This window comes from Neodiprion fabricii, chromosome 5 (genome assembly GCF_021155785.1).
Source record: "Neodiprion fabricii isolate iyNeoFabr1 chromosome 5, iyNeoFabr1.1, whole genome shotgun sequence".
NCBI classification, from domain to species: Eukaryota; Metazoa; Arthropoda; class Insecta; order Hymenoptera; family Diprionidae; genus Neodiprion; species Neodiprion fabricii.
The window spans coordinates 27839211-27851111 of NC_060243.1; the positions used below are offsets into that span (position 1 = coordinate 27839211).

Below are 11901 nucleotides of genomic sequence, written 5' to 3' on the forward strand. Positions count from 1 at the left end.
TTGATTCGTAACTGAATATTTACAAATTAAATTTATTCTCGAGCATCTGAAGGTTGAGTATCTAACACATTTTTTTTCACGCAGATACTGCCGCATGCCCGTCGACTTACGTTCGTGAAATAAGCCACAGAAACAATATTTAGCTTTTTTTCTTAAGATTACTGATATCTGTACACACTGACATATACTGTAAATATATACACAATATATCACTGAAAAATACGTTTCGATACGTTTGCATTTTTTGGACCATTATGATCTTGCAATTTATAATGATCCCTACACGGGAAATTTGGTACAGTTTCTTGATATCACAGCTGTTGCAACCCCACTATTTGAAATTTCACCCTTATGGTGCTTCGTGACTCTCTGTGTATATATCTGCGATATATATCCCATAGGGTACTCAAAATTGACTCGACGTGTTACCAACAGCATTCAATTTGAAAAGATCAGCTCGATTTAATTTTAGGAATACTTTTTGGCCTTCACAAGGAAAGTAACCTTTCAGATGAACGAATAATCAGCATCCTTAGGCGCAAATCTCTATGTTATATTTTCGTTCGCCGCATTGAATGTGTTGAACAATTAAGAAAAAAAGTAAATATGTAGTTCTTCTCAACTTGTAGTGGAACATGTTTCTCACTCCCCCCCCCCGAAAATTCACGTGCAGCAGTTGGTTTAAGCCAACAGAACTTCTCTGATGCATGTTCATGGTAGGTTTTGATTACATCCTTCAATAAAGCTTCTAATAGAGAAAACCAAGCACCGGAACACTTATTACTAACATTGACAAATGAAGCGTTTGAATTCAGCAGCTCTTAACAAAAGTATTTTTTTCAATTTATTGTTAAATAAGTTGATGCAGGATATTCTTCAAATTTGGAAAACCTTGCCTCTCAGAAGTCCGAGTGTAACTTCCACTACATTCATATCACGTGATCGTAACGTTACTTCACTATTACTACACTATATAGTTGGGTCGTGGTTTACAGTTTTCTGGTTTAACACACCTTTTATGATCGATTAAACAAGTTTGTTTTTCCCACTCTATCAATATCAAGTTCCGTTATTTATTCGCGTTTTGCCAAAGCGTTTCTGAAAGTTTCAGAAAAGAATTCAACATATATAATAGTTAAGTGTGAATCGTTTGGATATGTTAAAAAATAATTTATTTGTGCTTTACGCACGCTCCGTAGGAGCCTGCTTATGAGCCAGATATAAAAATACAATAGAAGATAGCGCGGACACAAGGAATATCACATCGAACCATCTGTGATAAAAGTTAAACTGCAGATCACCAAGAACTTGCGTTATAATCACACGATATTCGGCAGGCATGTTCATTCGCATGAGAAGAACGGATGAAACGAAATACATCCCCTGAAAAGGCATGTACACTAAGATTATTGAATACGAATTTGATACTATTGTCCTATAGACAAAGTAAGCTGATTAAACTTACAGGCTCTATTATATCCGAACAAAACTCACCATTATTTGAGCTAATATGAGAACGATTATGTTAGATGATTTGCTGCTTGATATCGCGTAGAAAAACTGAAAAACATAAACACATTACTAAATAAATAGGTCCGAGAAGCCATCTGAAGTCTTCTTCTTTTCGTTTGTTGTCTCGTATTACTTACTGTTATGAAAAGCATCATTCATTTTGTTTGTGAAATGTGAACGCTGTGATTACCTTTGTAAGTGTCAGTAGAAGCCCTCTGATGGACGTTACGACTATGCACCCAACTAGATAGAAGGAAATGTGCTGCGACCAGAAAGTCACGTCAATGTCAAATCCGATCCAATGTACAGCAATTTCCATTCCTCGTGTAACGGGATCCTTTTTGCCTACCCGGTCGAAGACAATATTAATTGTAGACTGAAAAGAACGTTTCTCACGTCAGTTAAAAAGAAGAACGTTAACAGATGTTCAACGATTTCGAAACACAATACATCAAAATATATCACATATTTTGAGTCAAAACTTCGAAAATAACTGAACTTTGAATGAAGTAAGCAAAAAGTATTTCTAGTTATCCTCTATATTGATTTATTCTTACAATGAAAATCTTCCAGCTGCAATAGAGGGAGAAAAAGTAACCGAGAAAATTGAAGTACTTCCCCTGCCACGTAGCAGCCCACTCGAGTCGTTCTCTGGCGTTTTGGATGTCATGAGCTTCTAGGAATAATTGTCGAGACAATTCTTCCAGTGCCGCAACTTCTTGCTGAAGTTGTTTTATGTCTGGAAGCAAATTCGTCGTCTGATAAACGTGAATAATTCAACTTTAATAGTCTCGAATCTTGGATAATAATCAATTTCTACATCTTTAGTGGACGAAAGAACGGTGAGTGTAGTGACACGCACTTTCCTGACTTCCTTTACTTCCTCCCAAAGGAGCCAGCATTCCCCAGAGGCGGGATCTGACCTCAGGCTGACCAGCGACTTCCCCTTTTTTAGCTAAGGCAATTCTCTTTTTCTTAGCCACTATCATGTCCATCGTCTGAAGTAGCCTCCTCTCTACTGATTGTACATCTGTGTAGGAAACAGGCCGCATAAAATAAGCCATTGATGAATATGGGTAGTTGACCGCTCCAAACCCTGACAAAAGTGCCATCACCGTAACACCAATAACTCCGATCCGACTGACACCTTGTTCTATGGACAGTAGACCCTTTTTGGGACTAAGGATAGGAAAGGGATCTCCGACTTTCCAAAACAGGTACAGGTAAAAGAGGTACACCAGCACCGTTAGTGGCCTGATTAAATTCAGCCTAACTGAAATGTGAAAATGATTTAGACAAAAAATATTTTCCAAAGGTAGCCGTCATAGCAATTGATTTTTAACATTGCTGAAAGTTTCAATTTTCTTCTTACCAAATCTGATGTTACTGATAATAAAGTAGGCTATGTAAAACGGTATCAACACTATCACCATGAACAAAAGCATGTACAGGCCAGTGTTCCAATGGAAATACCTTGAGCTGAAAAAGGAGTTCGAGATATATGAGTTGGATGATAAATCAGAGTAGAGCACGTTCTGCATTATAAGAGAATAACATTAGCGTGTAATTGCTATTCAAATGTTTGAACTTGATTTAGCCATTCTAATTTTATACTGTAATTTTATAATCTGCGAGCGGCTATCTTGATAGCTGAAAAGGTATGTAAGAGGTGAAGAGAAAAGAATGGATAGATGAGAAAATATAGCATTGAGTTTTGAAAAAATGTAATCAGATAGCTGAAAGTTTTTTGGAAGGATACTTTCAAACACTGTCTTATTTTTTTCAAACCGTCAAACTATGCGGAGATTCATTCGATCTAGGTATAAGATTTTTTTACACTATTGACATACCTGAAATCCAGCACATCGATAATCTCAAATATGATGAGTTCAAACATTGTACAAGATAACGAAAATGTTGTGGAAAAAATAAGCTGCACCAATCTGTGGTGAACTTCGTAATCCCGAAATAATTTCTTTACAAAGAATACCCATCCTCCTAGGAAGAAGAGTATCTGGAACCAAATGTGATAGACTCATTAAAGTTTTAGTTACGCAGTTCATTGAATGATACAAGTTTCAGAAATGAATTACATCGCCAATTTTATACAAAACCCTTATTTGTTTCTTCTTACGTCATGTTTGCTGTTATTCATAATACTGAGCACGTCAACCATTGGAGTAGAATATTATTAAATACCTAAGCAGTTGAAGCCGATATTATTCGTACCAGACAAAAATTGATGATGAGAGTAATTACTGAAAAGTACGGTGAAATTCTGCATTCAGGTACGCGATAAATTAATTATTTCGAACAAAGTAATATGACAGGATCTATAATGAAACCAGCTGTTGATTTCGTCTTCTGCGATAGCCTTGCCAACTTTGATTAAATACAACATTTAAAATTACAAAGTTACTGATTACAAGAAAAATCGCTTAAGGAAATTTAATGCTTTACACACGCAGGCTCCAATAATCGCAAAGTAACTCTGCGTGCATGCAAACGAACAGACTTGAGTGCGTACGTGGAAATTTTTAGGTTAGGATAAGTGAAACGAATGTGAAAAAAATAGACGCTGATCGTATGTTGACAACTTACCTGCGTCCCAAGGATCACACACGTGTCCTCTAAAAAACCCATCTTGGGCCGGACCAGTTTTTTATCGAATTGTCACAACTACGAATTCATTATTCCAAATGTGACAGGTACACAACACCTACAACAATATATGTCTTCTGAACAAGTTTCACACCGGCCGGTATTCGATACATCGATTATACGCATACACGTTGGTCCAATTCCAACCTTTAATGTTCGGACGTGAATTTATCAAAGGTTTTTACCTTAATTTTTAAACTTCTTGCCTTCGCATATTCTGTTTTTCTGTCTCCCAATTCCCATATCGTAACCAAGTATGGCACATAACTTCGTAAAATTGCTGTATGAAATACGTGTCTGAGCTCTCCTAGATTCCTCGAAGCAAAATCGGCAAAATATATAATTAATAAATGAGCTGCCTCGATGCGTTATAATTTTTGACAGAACCTTCGAAAAATTTATTTTCTTCGCTTTAAGGTCAATAATAGTAAATATTGCAAAATCATCAGGACTATATTCCAGACATGACAAAGCTGAAAATAGTGTAAAAGACGTTCGAAATCACAAAATTCGTTGGTAGAGAAAACTTCATTTTTATACCGAAGGCTCTAATTATCTCAGAATTTTAGTTCATCTTTTTGACTTGCAACGTCGGTTTCGAGACGACGAAATTCGGACGTTGATCGTTCTTTTTCAGTCTTACTGAGGACTTCTGACATCGGCATTTTTTAGGAGAAATGGTAGGTAACAGGAGTATTGGTCGCGGGTTACTTCAAAATCAAACAATAAAATCGACCGTGTTCGAGATCTCGATTGATTGTCCGAACATAGTCATGAATCGAATTACAATCCCAGATTCAAATTCTAGTTCAAATTTCCAATCCCAAACCACGATCAACGACGGTTGAAACCGTTGAAACACAGTGCTTTGCAATTACATCGTGTGAAAATTTTGATTTTAATCAAACAGAAGTGAAAATGGCCAGTGAAAATACTGGAGGCTTGAGCGGAGCGTCGTCCATAACTCCAGAGTTTGTAAGAACTTTGGAAACTAGTCTGCACCACAATATAGCCCGTCTCGAAAATACCATTAAACGTAAGTCGGGTGATTCTACATATTTTCCATATGAATAATAACTGCCTTTCGTTTTTATTGAAGGTACTTCACTTAAGAATCAGCCCATCAATTTTTATCAAATTAATGTATTTCTTTGCTATACAGTATTTGTGTTACATTCGTATTGAGTATAATAATACCGAACTCAACAATAATTATCCTTTTAAAAATGTATCGTTTATTGGACAGAGTACAAAACTAGGAATGCAACTTTGAAACAAGAATTGGAAAGCAAGGCCACTAAATTGAAGACTACGATGCAAGAAATACGAGGTCGGAAAAAAAGAGTCGAAGAACTGAAAAATACCCAGAAAGAGTAAATGTTGACTTTAAGTATGCAGGTGGTGCTATGGTTACATCTGCTGCTTTCAAAAAAAAAAAACGTTTTCTATATTTTCAAATAAATACGTAAATAGCTCAATCGCTCCTTCATTTTTGTTTTCAACAGCCTGGATCAATCCAACATAGAATTATCTCTCTACGCATCAAAGTTGAAGGCAGACTTGGAGGCGTACGAGAAAGAGAATATCAGACTTCGTAATGAGCACCAGGAAGTCCTGGACAAAGCTGATGCTAAGTGGGAAATTTACAAGGTAAATATGATTCCATTCGGATAATTCCGTTCCAACAACTGTTTTTAGTTACTGAGAACCCATTCTTGTTTATTGCTGAAATTAACAGAGTATCAATATGAAAAAAAATTATCACAGACCATTAATTGCATATATCTATAAACACAATTAAAAATATGTGAAAAATTTTCTGTTATCAATCCAATACATATATTGATTATTTTAGTTTGTAACCAGATATTAAGATTAATCGTTTTTCTATCCAGGCACAGTATGAAAAGCGGCCAATGGTCAAATTGATGAGGCAAGAAGAAGTTAATTTAAAAAAATCCAAGATTGAGCTGATGGTCAAGAAGAATAAGCTGATGGAACTGAAAAAAATTATTGCGGCACGCGAATCGATACACATGAAACAGAGGAATTGTCTCGTAGTAGAATGCGCTAACATATATAAGGAGGCTGAATCCGGGAAAATGAAAATACGTTCTGCCTTGAATACTCAAAAAGAGCTGCAAGAAAAATTGAAGCAGCAGGAAGCAATGGTAAACAGCTCCTTTTTCATCATCTTGTACAGTCATAATAAAGAGCAAACAGTATTCAAAGAATACGAACGGAATTGTACCTTTGATTTAAGATTCTCACCGTCTAACTATAAGAGCAGTGATCTTTCTTTTTTTCTTCAGAATTAGAAATCATACAAATTACTTATGCTGCTATCATTTGCGATTCAGGTACCTAAAGTTGTAAGAGCTTCACCACTTCTACCAGTATCTTTTTGTGGAATATTTTGAATTTTGTAGATATTAACATTCAAGAATCTCGAAAACTTTAAGAGGAATTATTGATAAAAATCGTTTACTCCATCAAATCATCAGTGTATCATTTCACAGTTGACTCATTTCTTTCACAGATAAAAAGGTTGGAGGATGAGGAAAAGGAGAAGTTGAAAATGGCACAAGAACAATTGGCGGCTGGCAAAATTACAAAAAGAGATTATAATTACACTGCATCACAATTCGAGCGTATTACAATTCCTCCCAAAAGCGTCCCACCAACTTTTCCTGACTGGTGGAGCGATAAATCAGGTAAATGCATTGAATTGTCTCATACCAATATCTTATAGAGATGTTTGATCGAGCAGTATTAAAATATGAAAGCTCCAATAGAGGAGCTAGACATTTTTAATACGACTATCCAATGCTAAAATTTGTGGCAACTTCAACAATATTCTTCATGACCTTCCTTTACTTGAATTTTTTTTTCCCACCTTTATAGACAGCATTTCCATCACCAGTGCAATGATCGATGCCCTAACTGAACCAGCTGCACAGCTGCAACTAACCCATGTGACGAATGCTGAAGTAGCTGAAGACAGACAGTCACCCGATCCTCATCAGAGTAGTAGTCAAAATATGGATACTGCTTGCTTTGCAGAGTCTAATGAACAAATAATTCCTGGTACGCATAAATATTACGAGTAATATTTAATACTCTGTGTTTAGTTGCATTTCAGTGACATACCCCAAAGAGAACTTGTATGAATATATACTTTATTATGTCTTGCAGAATATCCTTATGGAATCGACACACTATGTTCAAATCTTCAAAGTCTCAATCAATGTTATTATTTTTTTTTTCCTGTATAATTGCATTGTATTGCAGATGACGAAAATGGTCAGGCTGCGGCGGTTGATCCGGAGGTAATGAACCCATTGACAGAACCTTCTTCCAAAGATGCAGTCGATAAGAACATATGCGAGCGGACAGAGGCACTAAACGAGGGAAATATTCAGCCAAATCAGATTAGGCAACAAAATTTGAACGAACACGAGGCAGTGGAAGAAGGAAATAGCGTGGGGCAATGGTGAAAATACCTTATACTATTTTCACGTTTAGTGACAAATTGTGGAACGCCATCTAAATTTTTTTAACATAAATATTCCTTGTAATAATTTTTGCAGGTATAGTTCATTGCTCATAATCATTGTAATGGATGCAAAAAGATATCACTCACAAACTTACTGTACATAGAATTTTTCGGAAAATTCTTAAACATTTATTTCCCTGAATATGAGATATATTCTTCTATAATACTCTGAACCCTCGTTTCACATACATTTTTCACAATCATAAAATTCTGACTAGGCTCAACTTGGGTGTCGTCGATTATTGTACACACGAAGAACCTGACGCGAAGCGGCCAAAGGTAACCAGCATTGCATCTGTCAAGTTCAACGTCCCCCCGAAGATGACGGGGTATTCAAAATCGAAACAACAGCCTCCACCATCGCCAGCCTTGTCAAATATCGGATCGATATCCGAATGTAGCTGGAGACCAAAGCAATATCCGAGTCTCTCTAGTTCAACCTATTTCCGAGCAGGTGAGTCCAACATTCTAACTAGCAAAAGAAAAATGTGCAATTTCTTATGAGGTTTTACCAAGTCAAACTAGTTTAACCTATTTAATTAGTTTACCATACCTTCGTTACATTTTGTAGATCGTTCGATTCTCAGCTGTGATCAGGATTCGCAGCAATCTGCGGATACAATGGAGCGATTTCGTTTGATGCTGTCACCGCAGCCGAGTCTAAATGAGGGTGAGAACTGGCATCAAGAAGGGAAAAATCCACATCAGACCCCTCAGCCATCTAGACCTGCATTTCTCACAGGCGAAAAACATGCAGGTATTCGGTTACAGACAAATGCAGTAATTCGAATATTCTAAATAGCAAAGACTTATTCCTTTCTATTTTTCAATCAGCACCTTCGCCTTTCGTCAACATAAGTAACAATGAGATATCGACAGCATCTCGTGGAAATAAGAGCAAATTTTCGCTGAACATGTTTTAAAGGTAAAGAATAACCATTAGAGTTCAGCATATCAAGATGTACTCAAGACATTGCATTACGTTGATCAATGTCTTACATGTTCCTTGATTCTCTAAATTTTTTGCTAATTTAATCGTAATAATATTTTAATCCAGTTACCTATTGGACGTGATACTTTAATACTAGTTTATAACGGTACTGTTTGTTACCATTTTGCAATAGTAGATTACAATGGGTGATCGATAGTAGTTGACTTTGAGTAGGTCGAGTTCACTAACTTACTCTTTGTAACAATGACTGGTAATACTTTTAATTAATTCAAAGTATGTTAAGCGAAAATTACTACTACTAAACCCACACATGTAACCTATGCTCTATCATTTATAAAAGTTCTACCCATTATGCTGAATATCATTATAGTATATATCGTGATGTAGGGTGTACCAATGAATCAACGGGAATAAGAAACATGTAATAATTTCTCATAATTTACTGCTAAATCTAAATGGCTCGAGCTAAATTTAGATAAAGAATGATATCATTGTCTTTCACGAGATATTATCTCTAGAAATTTCACATGTGAATTTGTTGACAATAAATTACCATATTCATAATTAAGGATACAGTGGATTTCTCGTTCGAGTTTATGAATCCTTTGGCTATACTGGCACAAGTTGTAGCAATACGTCGGCGCACGTATAACTTACACGGACGATTATGTTGTTAGACGAATAGGTAAGCATATGTGTATCATACCTACTCATATCTATCACTAATTAGTTATGTAGACTGTTGTATATCCTGAATGACCTAGTGTAAATGAAATACGCACCGCGACCTTTACCGCGCATATTCTAGAGCTGCACTAGGCCGGTCGGCCGCTTTCTTTTATAATTTAGAGAGGAGCGTGTGATTTCGTACATCGCTCACGGTGGCTGCGAAATATTTCTACGATATACGTTAATTGCTATAAGCTGTTTAATTTCTTTTTTTTATACCAAACTGTTTTACAAATTCTCTTACTCAAATTTTTACCGACCGTAATATCCGATTTTCATTGAATTATATTTATATTATACAGTAGATTTGGTGGTATTTGATTTATTAACGTGACCGCTTGGGAATAAAATTATAAAACGTCACGATAAGCCCAACACTAAATCGCGAACCCTACAACAAGTACTATTTTTTTCATTCCCACGATAATACGCCTTAGAAGTAGAGGGGGAAAAGGAAATTCTCTTACTTCTTTAGCAAATCAGGTGTCATTTAAAGTATCGATTACAAAAGTAAATGTGTGTATGTAAACATGGATATGGATGTTTTTTTATTCAATTGCAAATGAACGTATCCTGCGATTACTAAATTCTTTCGCGCGTTATTACCGCATTATACTTGTATTTCTATTTTAATATCACAAGTGCTATCATAGAAGATATATCGAGAGACGATTCGTTCTCACTGATATCAATGCTGGAATTTGCGATGCTAATAATACATATCTGCTCATCTTCTCCTCGTACTATTCGATCGAGCCATGTGATTATGTAGAAATGAGAACAACAATTACGACAGCCTCTGTACTCTTGAGATTACGACGTATGTACGCCACTGTACGGTAATGTGCATATTTTCATTTAATCAACCGTTATGCGATCTGGATCCATAATTTTTTTCCGCAGAAGTTTTCGTTTTCCGTTCGCAAGTTTGTACTTTTACCTAATATTACTGTAATTTTTTTCATCATTCTTTGCATTCTTTGCTGTCCTATTTACGTGAGGCAAGTAAGTGAAGGAAACGTACATCAATCAAGTAAATTAATTACTCCGAGATCCGTAGACCATCATCAGTAAAACAATTGCTGACTATTACACTTGATGTTGTTGATTAGTTATTCACAATAACGTAGTTAATTATTTAAAAGACTTCGGATCTTTTTAGTCATCAATTATAATTCGTAGTACAACCCGAGTTGTGAATTTAATTAATTTTAATCGATCAATTTCAGATTATAGAGATCCAAATTTCAAATGAGCCAAAAAGAAACGAAACTAAATGAAATCGTAATGTGCTTTCCAAACTAACTGTTCCTGATTTTTCCATCTTGACAAATTAAAAAAAAAATACCTTTTACTCCTTATATATCTTACAGATACCGGAATTCGTATATGAGCTACGAGTAAAATTCCAAGAATTTTCGTTGCTTTTTTCTTTGACATTCATCATTGCACGTACGTCCTTTTGATTTGGTTTTAATGTTGTCTTATTTTTTTTCTTACCTCTGGCAAACTATTGGATCGGGTAAAATACGAATTGAAGAAACAGACGGTACGTATGTGTGCATATCAGGGATTCGTATATAAATTCTATACCGCTACCATACTACGTTATTGCATACATACGCACGAATTCATATCTCTGTCGTTATTTTTCACTCTGTTTGCAAAAGACTCGGGTATTACAGATGCAAAGTACACGTATATACGTTGTGTTATAAAGCAACGAGCCGCGTATAACGAAACGAGTGTAGTTAGATACTTGATAAGTTAATACGTTACACCTACCTATGATACAATTCGAGGATAAGCAAAAAATATGACGAAAACTGATTCGAACGCAAAGGAGTAAGTTGTTTATTTCTCGCATAAAAAATAGATTATAAAAAACAGACAACACTTTTTCCCACCCCACTCCCACCGACACGTCCAATATATTAACTTTACGTACTCCGCCGTTCTACGCATTCATCTCTCTCTCTTCTCCTATCTATCTATCTATCTATCTATATACCTCTCTCTCTCTTTCTCTTTACTCCTCCATCTCTATATCTATCTCGGCAAGAGATTCCAGCATTCCAAGGAGTCGTTCGATCCAACTCGATAATAATTATTCTCCTCCCGGTCTCCTCGCTCCTAGGGCGGGGTGTTGGTTGCTTGCCGTCCCCTGCATCCTTGTCGCTATTCTCTCTTTCTCAACGCAGCTCAAGAGCTCGCGGTGATACCTGTAGATTTCGTACCCACACCCATGTAACTCACCAGCGTTCCGTGTACGTACATACCAACTCTCGGGCACGCTGTTCTCGCGTGTCCCGAGTCTCATTCCTCGTAAGGAGGGGACGGAGAGGGGTTTACCTCGGGCGCGGAAGAGAGAGAGGGAAAGGGAGAGGGAGAGAGAGAGGAAAAGAGGAAGGGATATTGCCCCTACCGACGAAAAGCACCTGTTGCGCTCGCCCTGGCGACTCCGGCGCAACCTGGGGTTCCTCAGTTGAGT

General features: G+C 36.6%; 2 protein-coding genes across 3 annotated transcripts; one reads left to right on the forward strand and one right to left on the reverse strand.

The window, feature by feature from the left end:
* Positions 1–821: 821 nt before the first annotated feature.
* Positions 822–7983, reverse strand: LOC124182431 (Golgi pH regulator A). Of its 2 annotated transcripts, XM_046569727.1 has the most exons (10): positions 7919–7983; positions 4359–4488; positions 4114–4231; positions 3363–3526; positions 2885–2991; positions 2375–2785; positions 2070–2251; positions 1703–1888; positions 1495–1560; positions 822–1383 (listed from the first exon to the last, which is right to left on the reverse strand). In XM_046569727.1, exons 3-10 carry the CDS (start codon positions 4153–4155, stop codon positions 1183–1185), a joined length of 1359 nt encoding a protein of 452 aa, XP_046425683.1. In that variant the 5' UTR covers positions 4156–4231; positions 4359–4488; positions 7919–7983; the 3' UTR covers positions 822–1182. The 2 variants fall into 2 exon arrangements, with proteins under 2 accessions (XP_046425683.1, XP_046425684.1); XM_046569728.1 differs by lacking the exons at positions 4114–4231; positions 4359–4488; positions 7919–7983 and adding an exon at positions 3647–3976.
* Positions 3790–8700, forward strand: LOC124182424. Its single transcript, XM_046569710.1, has 11 exons — positions 3790–3800; positions 5084–5209; positions 5420–5546; positions 5679–5823; positions 6069–6344; positions 6713–6887; positions 7078–7260; positions 7465–7666; positions 7948–8183; positions 8301–8486; positions 8564–8700. The coding sequence occupies exons 2-11, from the start codon at positions 5092–5094 to the stop codon at positions 8650–8652; spliced, it is 1737 nt and encodes a 578-aa protein (XP_046425666.1). The 5' UTR covers positions 3790–3800; positions 5084–5091; the 3' UTR covers positions 8653–8700.
* The last annotated feature ends 3201 nt before the right edge of the window (positions 8701–11901 follow it).

Coding starts and splice junctions, on each gene's coding strand:
- LOC124182431 (XM_046569727.1), bottom strand. CDS start 4,155: ATGGGTTTTTTAGAGGACACGTGTGTGATCCTTGGGACGCAG. Junction 3,527..4,113: donor GTGTGATCCTTGGGACGCAG/GTAAGTTGTCAA, acceptor ATTTGGTTCCAG/ATACTCTTCTTCCTAGGAGG. Junction 2,252..2,374: donor AAGTAAAGGAAGTCAGGAAA/GTGCGTGTCACT, acceptor ATTTGCTTCCAG/ACATAAAACAACTTCAGCAA.
- LOC124182424 (XM_046569710.1), top strand. CDS start 5,092: ATGGCCAGTGAAAATACTGGAGGCTTGAGCGGAGCGTCGTCCATAACT. Junction 6,888..7,077: donor CTGGTGGAGCGATAAATCAG/GTAAATGCATTG, acceptor CCACCTTTATAG/ACAGCATTTCCATCACCAGT. Junction 7,261..7,464: donor TAATGAACAAATAATTCCTG/GTACGCATAAAT, acceptor ATTGTATTGCAG/ATGACGAAAATGGTCAGGCT.